The sequence below is a fragment of the Artibeus jamaicensis genome, unplaced genomic scaffold, assembly GCF_021234435.1.
Source record: "Artibeus jamaicensis isolate MK-2021 breed Jamaican fruit bat unplaced genomic scaffold, CSHL_Jam_final contig_332, whole genome shotgun sequence".
Lineage (NCBI taxonomy): Eukaryota > Metazoa > Chordata > Mammalia > Chiroptera > Phyllostomidae > Artibeus > Artibeus jamaicensis.
Window position 1 is genome coordinate 21,195,906 of NW_026521788.1, and position 19,893 is coordinate 21,215,798.

General features: G+C 48.6%; 1 protein-coding gene across 2 annotated transcripts in view; it reads left to right on the forward strand.

Moving 5' to 3' along the window:
• The window catches only part of HKDC1 (hexokinase domain containing 1), a 60,342-nt gene that overhangs the window by 11,068 nt on the left and 29,381 nt on the right, over positions 1-19,893 (forward strand). For both annotated transcript variants that reach the window (XR_008391356.1, XM_037130603.2), the window contains exons 5-15: positions 2,259-2,354; positions 3,421-3,520; positions 5,805-5,988; positions 8,562-8,717; positions 9,807-10,040; positions 10,898-11,202; positions 12,729-12,874; positions 12,969-13,088; positions 17,007-17,102; positions 17,293-17,392; positions 19,612-19,795. Coding sequence is in view for 1 of the 2 variants with exons in the window: in XM_037130603.2 (XP_036986498.2) it covers positions 2,259-2,354; positions 3,421-3,520; positions 5,805-5,988; positions 8,562-8,717; positions 9,807-10,040; positions 10,898-11,202; positions 12,729-12,874; positions 12,969-13,088; positions 17,007-17,102; positions 17,293-17,392; positions 19,612-19,795 (1,721 nt within the window). In the remaining variant the exon portion in view is untranslated. The remainder of the gene's footprint in view (positions 1-2,258; positions 2,355-3,420; positions 3,521-5,804; positions 5,989-8,561; positions 8,718-9,806; positions 10,041-10,897; positions 11,203-12,728; positions 12,875-12,968; positions 13,089-17,006; positions 17,103-17,292; positions 17,393-19,611; positions 19,796-19,893) is intronic.

Here is a 19,893-nt window from a genome sequence, read left to right on the forward strand (position 1 = left end):
GGCGGGGGAAGCTTTGCTCTGAAGTGTCTTCTCTTTCTGGCTGGAAGAGCAGAGTCCCTGCAGTCAGTGGAGGAAGCGGGAGGCGGAGTCAGGAATCAGGCCCAGAGGTGGGACTCACCCAGCAGTGCGACACCTCTTATTCGAGCTCCGGAGATCCCACAGAGAAGGAAGAAAATTCTCGAGCTCTGTGGGAGTCAGTTTGACTTTGAGAACCAAACTTGCATATTTTCTTAATAACTAGGGGTGAATGTATGGTTTGTCCATCCAGGATTTTGGCATTTATCTAAGTCAAATACCCACAGCATCTAATAATGATAATAATGCACTTCGGATTTTAACACAGTGTCTTACACTATGCTGATACTCTATATTTGAGAAAGATTGTAGCTCAGAGAGGTTAAAGACTTGCCCAAGGCCACACAGTTAAGTGATGCCACCCAAGCTCGCACGCCCCTGATCAAATTGCCTTTTCAGAAAGACACGGCCCTGGGACTTTGTTTCAGTGCCAGCAGGTGCCCGAAAGCATCCGGCCCATTTTGTGCCGTATTCCACTGAGGATTTTCAAGGAACATTTGAACTCGGAAGGGTGCTGGGTTATATCAAGGAAGTGGGAAATGCTTTTAGTCACCAAAGTCTAGTTGAATTACTTGTAATTTATACAGTTTCCTCTTAAACTGCCTCTCAGTGAAGTCGAAAGTGAGGAAGAAAAGCTTTAGACACAGGGGATGAATGAATGACAGTTAACCGAGTGTGGGCGTGGCTGGTTAGCCTCGCTCGAGCGGCGGGTGGAGATTTAGTGAAGCTCACTCCCAGGCTCTTGGACAAGGTGGTCCCATGGGCCAAGTAAGTGCGGGAGGAGGGAGGGAGGGGAAGCCTTCATGAAGAGGTCTGGCCAAGGGGTCTTCTTCGTGAAACTAAAACATGGTCAAAGAAGGGAAGGCCATGGAAATGAAAAAAGGGTGTCACTTTGTTTGTTTTGTCTTTGTTTTGTTGTTTTTTTCATGAGAGAACAGAAAAGTCTCAGTTGAAGAGAAATTTTTCTGTGTGTATGTGTTTCTAATGATAAAATGGTAATATTTATTCAAGATAGGAAAACAAAAAGAGAGAGGGAGAGGGAGACAGAAATGGAAAGGTTTAAGGAAGAAAGTAGAAGTCACCCGTAATCCCCACCTTCAGAGATACCCACTACTAGCATTGGGTTTTCATGTTCATATTAGATGATGTTGTGCTGTATATATAGTTTTAAAAAATACAGTGGTAGATACTGCTCTTTTTCATCACAGTACATCACAGGCATTTGTTTCTTACGCCTCTAAATATCCTACCCCCAACAGGTCACATGTTGTCCCTGGCACCTTTTTGGTGGGAAGGCCACCCCACCATGTCTCAGACGAAGCAGGGGCGTTACCACAGCCTGTGAAGGCAGAAGTTAGGGAGAGTGGCCACTAGGTGGTGCTATGGTGCAGGGGGAAAGCCTGGTCGCAAGCTGGGAGTCAGAGGCCTGCATTCCAATTGATCTCTGCCCTTCACTCCCTTTGGGACCAGACAGATTTCCTTCCTCTCTGAATCTCAGCATCATTACCCATAAACAGATGGGATTGGGAAGATGTGGTCAGGATGTCTGTGAGTTTGGGCTCAGCTACTCTTGACTGTGTGTCCTTCTAGAACCCTAAGTCTCCAAGGCCTCGTCCGGTCTGAAAAATTCTGATTATTTGCTAGTTTAGACATGCAACTCTTGCGAAACACCGATTTTAAGCAAATATCTGATAATGCAAATTGAGAGCCATTTCTGTAGTTGAAATTAAGTTCCCGAGGGAGTTCTACAAGGTAATACCATGTTAGTTGTGTTCTGTGGACCTGGCAAACCATATGTTCTGCACACGGATACGCATCTACCACACACCAGGTGCTTCCATCAGACCGTTCCTGTGACGGGGGCGGGGAAGCGGCGTTTCCATTCCACAGATGAGTGAACGGGGCGTTAGAGAGGTTCAACGGCTGTGCGACGTCTTGTGATTCCGGGTGTCCTGACTCTTTATCAATTATTCTTTCTGCCACTACATGTAACATTTCAAACTGTTCAGAAGAGAATAATAAAGATGCTTAAATTAATAGAAAAGGCCTCTGAAGAGATATTGAAAGAATTGGGGTGATTCAGCTCAAAGAGGGGGGGTGCACTTTAAACATAAAATTCTTGCAGCGCATTTTCAGAACTGAGTGCCCTCTTTGTTTAGACTGCCTCTGAATTCTTCCCCCAGGGTGTCCTGCTTTCCTGGACCAAGAAGTTCAAGGCCCGGGGAGTTCAGGGCACAGATGTAGTGGGCTGTCTAAACAAAGCCTTGAAAAGTCACCAGGTGAGGAGTTCGCATCAGACAGGGGTGGTCTGCCAGTCCCCGCCCCTGTTCCTTGGGGGCGGGGTCTAACTCGTGCGGGGGTGCGGGGGTGCGGCGCGGGGAGGACCGGAAAAGGAGCTGATCTCAGGGAAGGTCTCACGTGGTACAGATGTGGCTATTTGGATAAACCCACTGGTGAGCATTGGTATGTGGAGCTTGTTCCTGTTACTGCTGAAAGGTGGGCGGCACTCTGCTAGGGCCTCCCCAGCTGCCTCGGCGGGTGGGGAGGGGGGGCGCGGGCGCTTGTCTTGGTCAGACCCCTGCTGTGTGCAATGCTCCAACCCCCACCTCTCCCGAGGTTTAAAAGATCACGTTCTTTCCAGTCTGGTTCTCGATTGCACTTCCACTCTCTATTCGTTGAGTATTTGTATTTGTTTAATAAACTTTATAATAACCCAAAGGCAAAACATGCTCCTTGCTAGTTGAAGAGTACACAAATAAACCTGGATTAGTTGCTACCCTGACAGCGAGAGGACTGTTTTGATGTACCCCCTCCTAGTTCTTTCCCTCTTTAAAGCTGCGATCGATCAAGATCGATCGTATTCTTTGGTAGTCTGTGTCTCTCTCTTACAGTTTTCACTTTACTTTAAAATGCTCCCCCAAGCCCCGGGGAACAGTAGCGCAATAACCAGGTTGTCTTGGCAGAAGGGAAACCCAGGCAGGAAGCCCATGGTGCTGCCCATGGAGAGGACTTGGCTGACGCTGCCTGAGGTGACCCCACAGTGAGGACTTCAGTGTCTTCTCCTGGAAACACCTTTGCTTCCTGGATAAACATGCTTTCCTCAGGGTCCCTCAGACGAGGGCTGGAGCCCCATGGGCTGCCCCTCACATTACCATTGCACGGAGGCCTTCAGCCACAGAGCAGGAGGAGCATGGGTCCCCTCTGCAACCGCTCTTTCAACTCACCTAGACCCCTGAACCGTGACGAAGGCTTGGTTCACTGCTTTCCAGTTTTCTGTGGGGAAGGATGAAGGGATAACACCCCCTTCCTGCCCACTGATGCCTTCTGGGGCTTGTGTTCCAACAGGACCTCGATGTGGATATCCTGGCCTTGGTCAACGACACCGTGGGAACCATGATGACGTGTGCCTATGATGATCCCTTCTGTGAAGTTGGTGTCATCATTGGTACTCAGTTTGACTTGCTTTTCGGAGATGGGGGAATGGGGCTGGCTTAGGGTTTAGTTTCAGCAAACGCCGAGTAAATTCTGTGGGAAGGGTACTGGGGCTTCCTACTTAGGAGAACATGAAAACCCAGTGCACATATCCATCCATTCGTTCAACAAGTATTTCCTGGGTGCCCATCGAATGTCAGGCCCTGTCTCTGCATTGGGTTCTCAGTGGTGAGTTAACACTCAAAGGCTCCTGTGCTCCTGGAGCTTTCAGTGGGGAGGTGGGTGGAAGGCAAACAAGGCCTAAATAAATAAGACGGTTTCAGGTGGTGCCGACTGTGATAAAGAAAAGAGAGCAGGGTGCAGTGATGGAGAGTGAGTGCAACCCCCCTCGGAGGGGTCCGTTTGAGCAGGGACCTCAGCGATGAGGAGGAGGGAGCAGAGTGGAGATGGAGAGGCCAGTCTGTGTCCAAGGAAAGAGGAAGCCTCTGTTCTCTGCAGTGAGAATGAGTGCGGTGCTCAAGGAGCCCTGAAGGGCTGAGTGGGGTCTGAGTCGGAGTGAGCCAGGGCTGAGAACAGCCCGGTGCTCAGGTTAGAGAGAGGGGATGGGACTGGACAGATTGCATAGGTCGCAGACACACTCACTGTAGGATCTTTGGCTTCTACCCCAAGGGAGCCAGGAAGGCACCGGAGGGCACTGGGTGGGGGATGGACAAATGGGGCGTGCATTTTGAAAAAGCTCATTTTGGCTGCTGTGTGGAGAACTGGCTATTTGGGCCAATAGTGGAAGCAAGGTGATTGGCCAAGAGAAGACTGCACTGTGTGGGCGAGACGTGGTGGTGGCCTGTACCAGGAGGTGGCAGTGCAGTGCAGGCACCCAGTGGGTGGTCCCTGAGCTGGGAGGGGAGGGGTCCGAGAGAAGGCAGCGTGGGGGGCAATCAAAGCCTAGTGGGTCGATTTAAAGGCTGTTCTTGTGTATCCCCTTCCACCTGCTCATTCCTTTACCGCTGTTGGGAAACATTTTCTGGATTGTTTTTTCTTGCTCAGCCCGACTTTCCCGAAGGGCAGGATCTTTATACGTCAGGGGCTTGATCTGCCTTCCAGTTTCTGGAGCCTCAGAATAGGACCAGCACTTGCCAGGCCCGGCACCCAGCCACTGCCCTCTGTGTCTGTCCTAGTGACTACGCACGGTAGCTCAACACAGGGTTACGTGTGTGCCATGCCTAAGCCGTGTCCATACTTTCCCGAGAAAGCTTTTCCCACATAGTGTATTACGTTTGTCTCTCTGCATTTCTTATTTCTCATTTCTCATGGCTTTAAAATCCTCAGCCCAGCCCTGGCTGGTGTGGCTCAGTGGATTGAGCACCAGCCTGCAAACCAAAGGGTTGCAGTTTGACTCCCAGTCAGGGCACATGCCTGGGTTGTGGGCCAGGTCCCCATTATGGGGCATGTGAGAGGCAACCACACATTGATGTTTCTCTCCCTCTCATTCTCCCTCCCTTCCCCTCTCTAAAAATAAATAAATAAAATTCTCAGCCCAGGGTTTCAGCCAGGGGAAGACACTTAAATTTTTTTAAGAAACAGCTTTACTGAGGCACACAGATTTTCTCATCTTAGGTGTACAATTCAGTAAATTTTAGTAAATTTACAGTTTTGTAACCATCACCACTATTTGATTATAGAACACCTCCGTCATCCCAGTAGGTGCCAAACAGACAGTGCCCATCTGTGGTCACTCCCTGGTACTCAAATGTTCTAGGCATTTCCTGGGACTGACTTTGTGTTGGAATAATGAAAATTTGCTTTCGTATGTGGCAGCTAATCACTGTCAAAGATAAGGATATAGTTTATGCTAGGAGCAATTTGTGGCAGTTCATGAATAAAGAGTATCTTTACTATCAAATAGAGAAGAGATGAAGTGGCTTAGGAAAAGGATTTAAAAAATTACTGTGGGTTGGTAATTTAAAAAAAAAAGAAGATTAGGTTAACTCATCCTCCTCTGTAAATGTGCTTTGTCAGCTCTCATACATATTCAGTAGGGACTTCCTCACAATCAACTTAATTCATGACAGCAAACCACTGGCAGCCCGAGAAGTGTAGACTTCACACGTCAGCTTTATTCACATGAACTCCTGGCCTCGCCGCAGCTGCTGCCTCCCTCAGTGAGAACCAGCCCGGCAGTGGATCCGAAGCACTCCGTGCTGTATTCAGGGAACTCTCGGGCAGCGAAGGGTTCTCCCTGCCTTTGTCCAGCCCGGAGCCCTTCCATCTTCGCATCTTCTCTCCCATCCCTTGTTCAGGCACTGGCACCAACGCGTGTTACATGGAGGACATGAGCCACATTGACCTGGTGGAGGGCGACGAGGGGAGGATGTGCATCAACACCGAGTGGGGGGCCTTCGGGGACGACGGGGCCCTGGAAGACATCCGCACTGAGTTTGACCGCGATCTCGACCTCGGCTCTCTCAACCCAGGGAAGCAACTGTGAGTGCCCTTGTGCTGTAACCCGGACATCAGCACCAGGAAGTACCCGTCACTCGGGACGAATTATACCTGGGGGGCTTTTTAGTTGCAACCAGTTTTCCATCACAGTGAGCGTATGAGGCAAGGTTTGTATTTTAGTTTCACGAGCAGATGAGGAAATGAAGCCAAGGAAATGGAGTGATTTTGCTTTGATTATAACCGGATTCTAATTCAGTCCATGTTTTTGAAGCATGTGTGTGTGTGAGGCAGGGGAGATACAGCTATGAACCAGATGACGTGGGTCTTGCCCTCTTGGTGCATTTGTACAAGTGGCCACAGAACAAACCAGTGCAGCCGGAGGCCTGACCACCCAGCACCCGGCGGGACTCCTTCCCAGCCTCCTGTCTCCTGGGCGCCTTCTCAGCCCTGACCCCACAATCGCCTGCAGGGGAACTACTGAGGGTCCTGCTCAGGGCTGTCTGCGTGCTGTGCTCTCACTCCCGAGGGCAGCTCCACACGCCGCCTGCCTTTCCTTGCTACACAGTGTCTCACACATTATTCCAGCTCCTTAAGTGCTGACTGGAAAAACACTAAAAATTAAAAAAAAAAACAACTTCAGACTTAAAGAAAAGTTAAGAAAATCATACAAAATTCCTGTTCTTTCAGATTTCCTAAATAGTAACATTCTTTCTCGCTCTGTTTGTATATGGTTATATACCTATAAAATACACATATGTGCATAAAATTATTTTTCTGAACCATTTGAGACTACGTTGCATACATAATATCCCTTCACTCCTTAATACATCAGAGCGTATTACCTGAAAATGAGTACTTTGTCTTACATAACCAAAGTATAATTATCAAAGTTAGGGAGTTAACACATAATCTGGGATCTATTTTACAGACCTTATTCAAAGTTCACCCGCTGACCCACCACTGTCCTTTCTGAAAAAGGAAACAGTTGTGCTGGCCCTCGGTCCAGTCCGGGGTCACGCACTGCAATTTGCTGCCACGTCTCTTTAGCCTCCTTTAACCTTGAACTCTTCCGGGTGTCTCTTTGTTTGTCATGACCCTGAAGCATCCGAAGCTGCTCATTTTACAGAATGCCCCCTCGACTTGGGTTTGTCTGATGTTTCTTCACGACTAGATTCAGGTTGTGAGTTTTCGGCAGGAATATCCCACAGGTGGTGTGTGCGTGTCCCTCGGTGCCTTGAATCCGGAGGCCCGTGCTTGTCCCGTTACCAGGGCTGCGATTCGAATTGCTTGGTTAGAGGGATGTGCGACAGGTGTCCCCACCGTGAGGGCGCTGTTATTCCCTCCACAATGGATGAGTATCTGGTGAAGAGATGCCGTGAGATGATGTGCGTATCCTGTTTCTCATTAAACTCCCATCTTCTCATTTTGGCACCCGCTGATGGATTTCTAAGTCCTGCATTTCCTCTGTCGGTTTGTTGTTATTCTGCTGTAAGGAAGAGGCCCCTCATCCTCTCCATTTATCTCTTTAAACTGATATGGATTCATGGAGGGTTTTTTTTATTTTATGGGTTATAATTTCTTCCCATTTTTTTTAAATCAATTTTTTTTTAGATTTGGCCAGTGGGATCCCCCTTAAGCTGGTCCCTGCATCCTCTTGACGAGTTCCCATCACTCCTTTTTTTCTGGCCCAGTCAGATGCTCCAGGTCCTCCGTGTGTTTTCCCGGCCCCAGCCCTGGGATCAACCATTTTCCCAAGAAATCTTGGTGAATAAAAAGTTTAAGTACCTCCGAGAACATATTTAAACACAGACCTGCCGATGTGGGAGGCGCGTTTCTGCTTCGGACGCGCCTGCTCCCCAGCACACACCCAGAGCTTCACCGGTGGTGCAGCGCGGCCGCGGCCCGAGGAAGGGCTGCCCATTCGTTTTGGACTTTGTCACCCTGCTGTCCCCATTTCACTTCAGATAATTTCCACTCCCCCAAATCCAGTCTGGATCTATTTTGTCTTTTGCTTCTGCTATGTCCTAAGATTTTTAATAATGAAATTGATAAAGTTGGTTAGGAAACAGGTTTGCTTGGTTTTTCTATCTTGTTATATTTGGAGAATCAAAACATACTTAATAGTTTATCTGGGAAATAATCAGTAACTGCTTGGCGGGTGCAGACCAGAGTCCAAGTGTAGGGACCTTCCACCCACATTTTCATGGAACCTCCTGGGACCGTCCAAGGCCACCTCACAGATGCAGCGTCCTTCTCTCTTGGACAGAAGCTTGGTGTAGGAGTTGGAAGCATCTGAAATTTGGATTTGTCATGCCATAATTGGGAGAGTACCTGCGTCTCTAAAGTTGAGATTCCTAATGCCTAACATGAGGGTGACACCCCCATGGCCGGGGTGACCGAGTTATAGATTCTTGCAGTCCAGCACTTTGTGAGCAGGAAACCTCTGGTTTCATCCTCCCTCTTTTTCAGGTGAGGAGAGGGCACCCCAAGCTGGGACGGGGCCAGAGGGCTCCTGACCCAAGGCACGGCCCTCCCACCACTCATGCTCCTGGCTTTGGGAAAGGATGCTGCGTAACCAAAGGTGTTTCCGCCATGATCTGTTCACCAAATTGCAGGTTTGAGAAGATGATCAGCGGCCTGTACCTAGGCGAACTCGTCAGGCTCATCTTGCTGAAGATGACCAAGGCGGGCCTCCTGTTCGGTGGCAAGAAATCCTCCAGCCTGCACACCAAGGGTGCGATTGAGACCCGGCATGTGGCAGCCATGGAGAAGTAAGCTGCTGGTTTGGTCCCTCCCACCTTGCTCCAGAGGGGCTAGTTCCGGGCGGGCAGCCAAGGCCTGGCGTTCTCGCCATGGCGATTGTGGGCCCAGAGAAGCAACCAGATCTTCCTTCTTCACCGGGCTGGTTTTAGACCTGGTCACAGCTTGAGGAGGGTTAGCAATGCCTGCCATGACTCGGATGCGACTTCTTGCTGCTGGTCTCATCAGCCTGGGGTTCTGCTGATGGAGGTCTGCACCCTCTTCAGGTTTTGTTGCCTTCTGCCTCCCCAAAATGGTGATTTATAAAATTTTTAGGGTCACAGACCCCTTTGAGAATCTGACTCAGGTTCTGGACCAAAATGTATATTTGCACACAGTTTTGCTTATGATATCAGGGCATCTTTGGACCCATTAAAGCCCACACATGGAACTCAAGTTAAGAATGCTTGCTACAGCAAGAGCCTTCTCTACCTGGTCCTCTTGGGGGCTGGCTTTGGCTTTGGTGATCTGAGGCCTCATACACAGGTCCCTGCAATGGGGTCTGGCCCTAGTCAACTCAGGGTCCTCTTCCTCCAGCTTAGAAACTGCAGCATTGCCTTGAACTTTGTAATCAGTTTAGATTCTGAGCTCAGTGAAATGGCATCTGACTCCCAGAGTCTGTATTTGTGCAGAACTTGACAGGGACTGAGTTTCAGCAAAAGGTAGTACAGTACAAGGTGATTAAAAGGGTGGACTCTGTAATCTAATTGCCTGAGTTCAAATCCTGGCCCTTGTACTTACTAGCTGTGTGACGGTGGACAGGTTACTTACCCTCTCTGTGCCTTAGGTTTCTCTTCTGTGCAGTATGGTAATGGCAAAATTTCTCCCAGGGTTGTTGTGAAGATTGAGTTGATCCATGTCAGATCCTTAAACAAGTGCCTGGGACGTAGTGAGTGCTCAGTAAACGGTGGCTCCTACGACTGGTTTTTATATTGTTATCATTATTACATGACTATGTGCCAGCCTGTTTCTTGTCACCGGAGAGGTGAGAAAGCTGGCTCTCCGAGGGGTCTGCCATGGGATGGAAAAGGGCGGCCCTCTCATTCCTGTCCTCTGGCCAGGTACAAAGAAGGCCTTGCCAACACAAGGGAGATCCTCACGGATCTGGGCCTGGAGCCCTCAGAGGCGGACTGCGTTGCGGTCCAGCACGTCTGCACCATCGTCTCCTTCCGCTCAGCCAATCTCTGCGCCGCGGCCCTTGCAGCCATCCTGACACGCCTCCGGGAGAATAAGAAGCTGGTGCGGCTCCGGACCACGGTGGGCGTGGATGGCACACTCTACAAGATACACCCTCAGTGAGTGCTGCCTGCAGCCCCGCCCCCACAAACACGCCCCCCCCCTCCCTCCCCGGGACAGAGTTCCTGGGTTCTTTCTAAACTAAGCCGCTTCTCTGGAACCAAGCATCTCCTGTTGGTTCTGAGAATTCAGGGGAAAGGCTGAATTCAGAGACTGCACCCCCCTAGCTGGCCGAGTTGCCTTGGGGGATTATTCTTAGAGAAATATTCTCCAAAAGCCACTAATTGCCTGACTAGCAAAGCCAATCATTTCTGTGTTTAGCCATCTGGCCACCCATCTATCCATCTATTCATCCATCTACTCATTGTTTTTTGACTACCTACTGTGTAGTAAGATTGGAAAAACACACTCAGTTATAGATGGGGAAAAACTGGGATGACAGAGATTGCCAAGTTCCCACGAAAGATACTGGTAGGAAAACATGTGGAAATGAGAATTTCCCAGGAGGGAGTACAAAAACCTCTCTGGCTAATGGGTGGTATTGGAAGTCAGGTTGGTGCCCCTGGAAAGAGCTGGGGACAGAACCCTTCCCCTTTGGACAGAGATGATGTTTGGCCAATACATTATCTGCATGGACATAATATGTAATATGCATGGATATGCCCTATTAGTTGAAATGTTAGTGGTAAAATAGCCACTTCTTTGAGCCTCCTGAGTGTCCTGTCCACTGTCCCAGCTGCCCAGTCCCTCCCCCAGTCATGCTCTGCCCCTGCACCATCTAGCAGCTAAAGGAGTGAGTCCTGGCCCAGCAGAGCTCCCCAGGCTCCCGCTCTACTGCTCCACCTGTGTCTGCTCCCTCTGGCCGGGCCTGGGCCTTTGTAATCTTCACGTGTTTTGCCATCACCCTTGCTTTCAGATACCCCAAACGCCTGCACAAGGTGGTGAGGAAACTGGTCCCGAACTGTGATGTCCGCTTCCTCCTGTCAGAGAGTGGCAGCAGTAAGGGGGCAGCCATGGTGACAGCGGTGGCCTCCCGGGTGCAGGCCCAGCGGAAGCAGATTGACAAGGTGCTGGCCTTGTTCCAGCTGACCCGAGAGCAACTTGTGGGTGTGCAGGACAAGATGCGGGCTGAGCTCGAGTACGGGCTGAAGAGGGACACCCACCTGCTGGCCACGGTCAAGATGCTGCCCACCTACGTCTACGGGGTGCCAGATGGCACAGGTGGGCCATGCACACAGCTCTCTTTCCTGAAGGGCCCCCAGAATTCCCATAGACCTCCTTAAATCCAGTTAGGTTTTTCTAAGAGCTTTGGATTCAAGTCTACGATGTTGAGAGGGGGAGTAGCATAGAAGGTCAGTATTCCTTCTGAATCTCTTTGCTGTGGTTGCTCTGAGGCACTGGCCATGAAAGAATAGTTCAGTTAGGGGGTGTGTGTATGTCTGTGCAGTTGAGACCATGGAGTGTATCCTACTTTGTTGGCAAACCAGAGACCCAGATGCTGTCCCCAAGAGCTGCCATGTGGACACTTGGAGTTGTCTGGCTTGTTTTCCTGCTGGTTTCTCTGCCTTTCTTCTCTCCCGAGGCTTGCCTCTCCCTTCTCATCACTTCCTGCCTCTGACCGCGACCTCTGATCTTTGTCCCCGTCCTCCGTGCTTGGCCGAGGAGCTGCTAAACAGTGGGGTCAGTTCTGTAGACAGGTCGCTTCCCCTCTTCGGACCTCAGGAGCCACACTCGTGCCATAGTTTGTTTTTGAACATATTACTTCATGCTCACAACCACTTTGCATGTTACGTAAAGAGAGAATGAGACTTATTTCATGGATGCCAAAACAGACTCAGAGGGGCTAGATGGCATTCTTAAGGTCACGTTGCTGTACTTTGGATCTCTCACCCCAAAAAAGAGCTTTTACAAAGCCAATATCCTTTGAGTCTACATGGGGAAAAAAATGAAAGTGATAAGGGTCCTGTTCAGTTACTCATCTCTTCTTCCCTTTTATTTTCCTGCCTTTATCCCTCAAAGTTTTGCTAAGCAACTGCTTTGTGTCAGGCTGTGCGCTAGTCCTGGTGATATAACAATGAGGAAACACAGTCCCCACCCTGGTGCAGCTCCCATTCTGTCAGGCCGACAAGACAATAAACAAACACCGTATGATGCCATGTTAACGATGGGTGTCACGAGAAAGAGCAGATAAGGGGTAAGAGTGATGTCTTTGGTAAATTCAAGGAACAGCAAAATGATCAGTGTGGGTATAGCAGAATGAGTGAGGCAGAGAGCAGGGTGAAAGTCTTCACAGAGCAGACTACGATGTTCTGCAGTGTCGGAGAAGTGAAAGGCGATGGTTGGTATTGAGGGGTGAACTTGATATGGTTTCTTAATAGTCAGATGGGGTCTGGGAACCTGGGGAGGGGATGAACAGTTCCTCTCGCCCACACAGACAGGATGGAACCACCTTTCTGAGTCCCTGGGAATCAGGGAAGCCTGGGCTGATTCACCCTCAGGGGCTCCTTGGGTATCAGTATCATGTGTGGCCTTTACAAGACACCAAGAAGCAGGCAGGCCTCAGACAAGTGGAACCTAGTCCTTTGACACTGTGCTCGGTGACCTCCATGTCCCTCTGGCCCCTGAGCCCTGGAGGGCAGGCTCTGAGTCTGCCACTCTTCTTCATCTCCTCTTCCTCCCAATGCCTCCGCACGAGTCCCTGCTCCATGCGTGGTGGTGGGACGGAGCCCTCGCTCTCTCCACCGCAGAGAAAGGAAAGTTCCTCGCCCTGGATCTGGGGGGCACGAACTTCCGGGTCCTGCTGGTGAAGATCCGCAGTGGACGGAGGTCCGTGCGCATGTACCACAAGATCTTCGCCATCCCTCTGGAGATCATGCAGGGCACCGGCGAGGAGGTAAAAGTCAGGCGGGGGGTTCTGTGCTCCACGGTGCCAGCCTGCCGCCCTGTGTCACCGCCAGCCTGGTATGACTGCCACTCTCTCCCTGTAGCTGTTTGACCACATCGTGCAGTGCATCGCCGACTTCCTGGACTACATGGGCCTCAAGGGAGCCCAGCTGCCTCTGGGCTTCACGTTCTCCTTTCCCTGCGGGCAGACGCGTATCGACAAGGTGAGACAGCCCGCCCGGGGGCTTCCCCTCCACCTGGGGGGGTCTCCAGGTACCTCTGAGTCACTGTTCGTGTTATTGAGGGGTCTTAGGTCAGGGCAGCTGGGGAAACGTGATTGAGAATTTTAATTATTTAATTTTTCTATTATGTTGCATTTTTTGTTACTACTTTTTCAATTGCAATTCACAAAAGTATCAAGGGCAATAAACAATAAAGGGACATGTACCTGAGACCACCGTTAAACGAGAGATCAAATCACATAATGGAGAGGTAGGCTGAGGTTAGGCCACGTGGAACACTTTGGCAGCGACAGCGTGAGTGTCTGGGCAGCCCTGGTGAACTGGGAGCACAGTGGGCTGCGGGGTCTTTATCGTCGGGCGAGCAAAGGCTTACCAGCTCATCTAAAGATGTGCTCTTCTTTGCAAATACTAGATTCTCGGAAGGGATTTATTACCTGGACACTTACCTAACTGACATTGAAGAACATAAAAAATAATAATTTTACTATGTTATTCATAATAATTTAGAAACATGTATCACAAGGTCTTTCTTGAAATTCTGGGGTGGAAGCGCCATTCACCAGCCGGTGAGTGTGGGGCCCTGTCAGGCTCACTGCCAACCAAGGCAGAGGAGCCGAATGCCGCTCGCCGGCGTCCAGGGAGAACGCTGCTCAGCGCGTCGACCAGAGCACTCGCGACAGTAGCAATAACAAGGGCACCGAAGATTTGTCAGGATTTTGTTTAATCCACTCGGTGTCTCCATGAGCTACACACTGTTTTTGTTTTGCTATATTTTTTATCATTTTTAATGATAATGGCAAAATATGCATAACATAACATTTAACACTTTATTTTTTAAAACATTTTATTGATTTTAGAGAGAGACAGGAAGGAAGAGAAAGAGAGAGAGAACCATCCATCCATTTTTCCAGTTATGTGTGCATTCACTGGTTCATCCTGACTGAGGCTCGAACCTGCAACCTTGGTGTATTGGGGTGATGTTTTAACCAACTGAGCTACCTGGCCAGGGCCAACACATTGTTTTTAAGTGTAGAGTTTTGTGATATCAAGCACATTCGCATTGTTGCACAACCACCATCATTGTCCATCTTCTGAACTGTTCCATCCTCCCAAACTGAAACTGCATGCCCACTCGACAGTAACTTCCCATCCGCCTCTCCGCCCAGCCTCTGGCAGCCACCCTGCTACCTTCTGTCACTGTGGATTTGGCTGCTGCAGGTGGAGTCATGCCACATCCTCTTTGTAATTGTCTCATTTTACTTAGCATAACGTCCTCAGGGCTCCTCCCTGTTGTGGCACGTGTCAGAATTTCTCTCCTTTTAAAGGCTGACTAACATCCCACTGCACATATACACACAGTTTTTAATCACTGTTTTGTACTGGAGAAAGACGGAGGCCCAGACAGGTTCGGTGAGTCGTCCGAGGTGCCTCACTCGTAAGAGGCGGTGGAGTGGTCCCACCGGCACACTGGCCGGGGACCAGGCTCCGAGGGGCACGCTCTCGGCGCCAGTGGTTGTGAACTGTTGATATTTTGGCTCTAGTGCACAGCACACCTACCTGGATATAATCAACCCCCCCCCCCCAAAAAAATCAAATAATATCCATATTGTGTGCACTACACTCTATGTCTCTCCTACTTCACATTTCACAATGACATTGAGGCGTGCAGGGCTCATCCGATAGGGATGTGCAAAATGAGAAGGGGGTGGAGCTGTCCAGGGCTCTGAGAACGCTGTGGAAGCCAACGCGCCGAGGCCCGCCCCACTCCACGTCACTCACTCAGAGAACGGAGGCAGAGGGGTTCACAAGGCTGCATTATCTGGTTACAAGGCCGAGTTCTCAAAATTAAAAATGCCAGAATGCTAAGAGCCAGAAGGTCCACCCCTCAAGATTCGGTTTCTCAAACACATGCCCAAGGGGAAACGAATGAGGTTGTTCACTACCACGCTGCTTTTTAGTAATTTCTAATGAAAAATTAGAAATAACCCAAAGGTCTGTCAATGGAAAGAGACCAAATAAATAAATTATAGTGTATCAATCATAAGGAATCTATTGCTTGGTTTTTATTTAACAAACACAACTATAGTGCTTGTTCTGAGTCAGACACCGTTCTGAGAGCTTCCCATATGTTACCTCCCGACCTGGGGGATGGCAGAGTGCATGAGTTAAGGGTGTGCGTGGGCCTGGGAGCTCATCGTCTCAGTTTGAATCTTGCCTTCTACGCTATGGGCTGTGTGACCTTGGGCAAGTTTGGTTTACTCACTTGAAAAATGGAGGTAAAAGTAGCACTTAGTCTATAGTTAAGTTTAGTGGATTTTTAAAGTTTTTGTGTAATTATACTTTTGGAATATTTTGCTCAGTGAAGGAATATGTCAGATCTGTGTTAATTGACCTGGAAAGGTCCAGACGGTTCATTACTAAGTGAGCAAAACAAATTGCAGTAGTCCATAAGCAATATGAATTTATTTAAAAATACATGCAAACAGAAAGAGGTCTGGAAGCATTCATATCAGAGAGATCATAGAGGCTAGCTAGGTCTCTAGTTGGGGGGATGGGGAGTTACAGGGGACTTTAATTTTTTACAGTGGTAATGCATTCCTGTATTACTGCTGTCGTTAAACACACAATGCGGGGGCGGGGTGTGGACCCACCTGTGGCTGTCCGTGGTCCTGAATGATCAATGGGTGCCAGGACGCAGTTGCTCCGTATGACCCAGAACACTGGGAGTTTTGACACAGAACTCCCAGAAGTTCTGACAGGTTCATGAAGACACAGCTTAAAAGGAGGGGAAACCAATGGAGCAAAGCCACTGATAGCTGGGGAGAAAAAAGAGAGTTTTAAAACATTGTTTTTGTGTAATTGCAACTAAAAAGAGATTTTTCCGTTGGGAGCACATCTCTAATGTCCTACAAATATCCACCAGGAAAGAAGAAAGGGAGCCCAGCTTTCCAAGGGCTTTGGAGAGAAGAGGGGAGGCTGGGGTTGAGGGCCTCGGGTGAGGTGCCGTCCAGCCCCCCGGGCTGGGAGCACTGCTGTCCCAGGAGTTCTCCTGGCCTGGACGGCACAGCTCCATTGGTCCTCACCACCTGCCTTCTCAGGCTCTGGAGCCTGAGGCTAAACTAACTGCTGCTCTCAGCTAACAGGATAGCCTTTGCTTCCTTTTAAAAATTAAAAATACTTTTTTCTTAGTATTATAAAAAAGTATACCTGCTAATTTTAAGAAAACTAGAAAATACAGCCAAAGAAGAGACTAAAAAGCACCCATAATCTTGCACCCAGAGAAACAACTATCCACCCTCCATTTCAGACTTTTTGCCAAGGGGGTGAGAGAGCACTAGAGAAGGACAGTTATTTTAAAAAGAGTAGTAGAATAATTCACCATCTGCACTTGTTTAATGTGTGTTCACCTTAGAGTGTATGGTGAACATCTTTCTCTAACATCTAACCTTCTCTTACAGCATGAGTTTTTATGGCTGTACAACATTTCCTGTATTGAAGTATGGGATGATAGACCCATGTTGTTGGAATGATAGGATGCCTCTGGTGTTTTACTGTGGAACAATGCTTTAATGAACATTCTGTAGCTTTATCTTTAATCACATCTTAATCTGTCCTTGGCTACGTTAGCAGTGAGGTTACTATGATCCAGGCCTTTGTTCTGTGTCGTCATAGCCAGGGGACACCAGTTGACCACTGATGAGTATGGATTGCTGTGATTATCTTTCTCAGCAGTGGACCCTGTCTGATCATCCTCCTTTGCAATGCCTCTGGGCCTAGCGTTAGGGCTGCAGAGATGCAAGCAGTCAAAAGCACACATATCTGACTACCTACTAGATGCTGAGATTGTGCAGTGGTCCCAGAAAACGACTTCTCAAGTGAATTTCCCCTTCTTTCTTTCAGGCAACGCTTATTGAGTGGACCAAGGGCTTTAAGGCTACTGACTGTGAGGGAGAAGACATGGTGGACATGCTCAGAGAAGCCATCAAGAGGAGAAATGTACGATGTGACGTTGAGGCTCATGGCTGACCCAGCGTCTTCCCCCGGGTCCCTGCTCTATCATCCTATGTCCAGTCCTCTAACTCTGACCACTGTCTCTCACACCCAACCCCCACCTTGGGTTGATATGCCCCTCCTGAGTCTGCTGGGCTTGCATGTTCTCCCTACAGCAGAGCTGCTTCCTTTGCAGGAGTTTGACCTGGACATAGTTGCAGTTGTGAATGACACAGTGGGGACCATGATGACCTGTGGCTATGAAGATCCTAATTGTGAGATTGGCCTGATTGCAGGTGAGTGGTCAGACATGTTCCATTGGCCTACTTCCATCTGATTCTTGGAGGTTCCTTTGTAACACAGTGAGGGACAGGGGTCCTTCCTTCCATTATACAGAGGCTCTGAAGCTGGCTTAGTCCAGGGAAGAGATGAAGTTAAGATTCTGATTCCAGGTTTTCTAACTGCTAAATCTTTACCTAATATTTTCTTCATTAAGGGTACTAAGCCAAGGTTATCCTTTCTGTTGAAGAAAGAGAATAATATAAAAAGAGAGGATTTTCAGTTATCCTGGGAGGAGGGAGACTGAAGTTGAGTCATGTTGGCCTGAGGCTGGATCCTCTGTTCTCAGATCTTTGCTGGCTCTCAGGGTGCACCGGATGGGAAGGAGTTGGGAAGAAACTCGAGAGATAAGAAGGGAAAGGCCTGAGCTGATGCAGGCATTTTAAGGGTCTTTGAGAGAACTCTGGCAGTGATTGAAGACCAGGGTGGATTCCAGGGGGATGACTCTCATTAAGAATTGGGGAAAAGGTTGGGAGTTGACCAGGTGGAGATGGGGGTGAAGGGCATTCCAACTGACAGGCACAGGTTGAGTAATGACAATCTGCAAAAGTGGTTTCAGTTGGTTGTCTGGGGTTCCTGGAGGTGAGTGGTGGGTAGAACAAGAAGATGGAAGTATATGCAGATGTCTTCAATGCCAGGTAAGAAGTTTCATTTCACTCTAACCCCTACCTACTTTGTGACCTTGGGCAGGTTACTTATTCTATCTGGTCTTGAATTTTCTCATCTATGGGTGGAGTTGGGCTAGATCTAAAAGAGAAAAGAGGTGAACTAATTTAATTAAATATAATAGTTGCCTGGACTGTTGTGTTGGGAACAGTTCTGAAGCCAGGTCATGGGCAAGGGAGAAAAGAGTGGCTTATAGATGACAAACGTTTGCTTGTCCGAGACTAGGTTATTCGCTCTGGTTGGTGTGGCTCAGTGGATTGAGCTCTGGCCTACAAACCAGAGGGTCATCTGTTTAATTCCCAATCAGGGCACCTGCCTGGGTTTTCCCAGTGGGGAGCATGTGAGAGGCAACCACAGACTGATGCTTCTCTCCCTCTCTTTCCCTCTCTCTAAAAATAAATAAATAAATAAATTCTTTAAAAAAAAAGACTAGGTGATTCCTCATGGTCCCTTCCAGTGCTGACTGGTAACTCTATGACTAGTTGGAAGCTCACTTTGTGTGTTTGTAGCTTGACAATGGTGATGATGGTGATGATGATGATATCACCATTTACTGAATACTTAATGCATGGAAAAAACTTACAAACATCATCTCATTTTTTAAAATTACAAATCTACAAGGTCTGTCCAGAAGCTATCCAGCCATGTAATATTAAAAATAGAGACATTTATTAAAGAAGATACAAGATATAAGATATATTGTATATGGGACAATGATGCCTCGGTCCCCTTCATAGTAGGCACATTGGGACCTCACACAGTTCTCCCAACTTTCATCAGTTGCCCATTGTATTTTCTTGAATCTTATTGAAGGTCTGAAATCCTTTCCCTTTCAAACGTGATTTTAGTTTTGGGAAAAGCCAGAAGTTGCAGGGTGCCAAATCTAGGCTGTGGAGGGGCTGAGTCACCTCAGTGATTTGATGTTTTGCCAAAAAACTGCACAAGACTTGATGCATGAGCAGGCATGTTATTGTGATGAAACTGCCAGTCCTCAGTTGCCCAGAGCTGTGGCCTTCTGAGTCTCCCAAATAGTTTCCATAGAGGAATGTTCAGGCATCATGCAAAATTTGATGCAGATTCATTGCTCTACTTGCTCAGTCATTTGGAATGTGATGGCTGCACAGTGCACATGCTCACTCAAAGGTGTCTCCTGCCCCCCCTGCCTAGTACAGTGAAGTTGTTGTTCATGCATGTGCACATTCAAGTCCACTCTCCTTGGCTGCCAGGTTACATTATTGTGCAAACTGTTCTCATTATATTAACGATGGCTGGACTTTTTCTGGATAGACCTCATAAAAGGCAGGTATTATTTCCTCTTTACAGATGAAGAAACTAGACCTCTGAAAGATGAGATACTTGTCTAAGGTCACTCAGCAATGAGGGTAAAGTTGGAATCCACACCATGTTGTATCTGACTCCAAGCCTAAATTCCTGTCCGCTGCACTCCACTGCCTCTCTAAGACCTGGTGGCGTCTTCCAAAGACTAAAGGCTCTGCACGATTCCTTCTAGGAACGGGCAGCAATGTGTGCTACATGGAGGAGATGAGGAACATAGAGATGGTGGAAGGGGACCAAGGGAAGATGTGCATTAACACAGAGTGGGGAGGATTTGGAGATAATGGCTGCATAGATGACATCCGGACCCAATATGACAAGGAGGTGGACGAGGGGTCCTTGAATCCTGGCAAACAGAGGTGAGAATGTGGACGTGTACCTTTCTGCGGGTCGTGCATATACAGCTTTACCAGATCTGGGGGGTGGGTGCTATTTTCATATCATAGACACTGTAGCT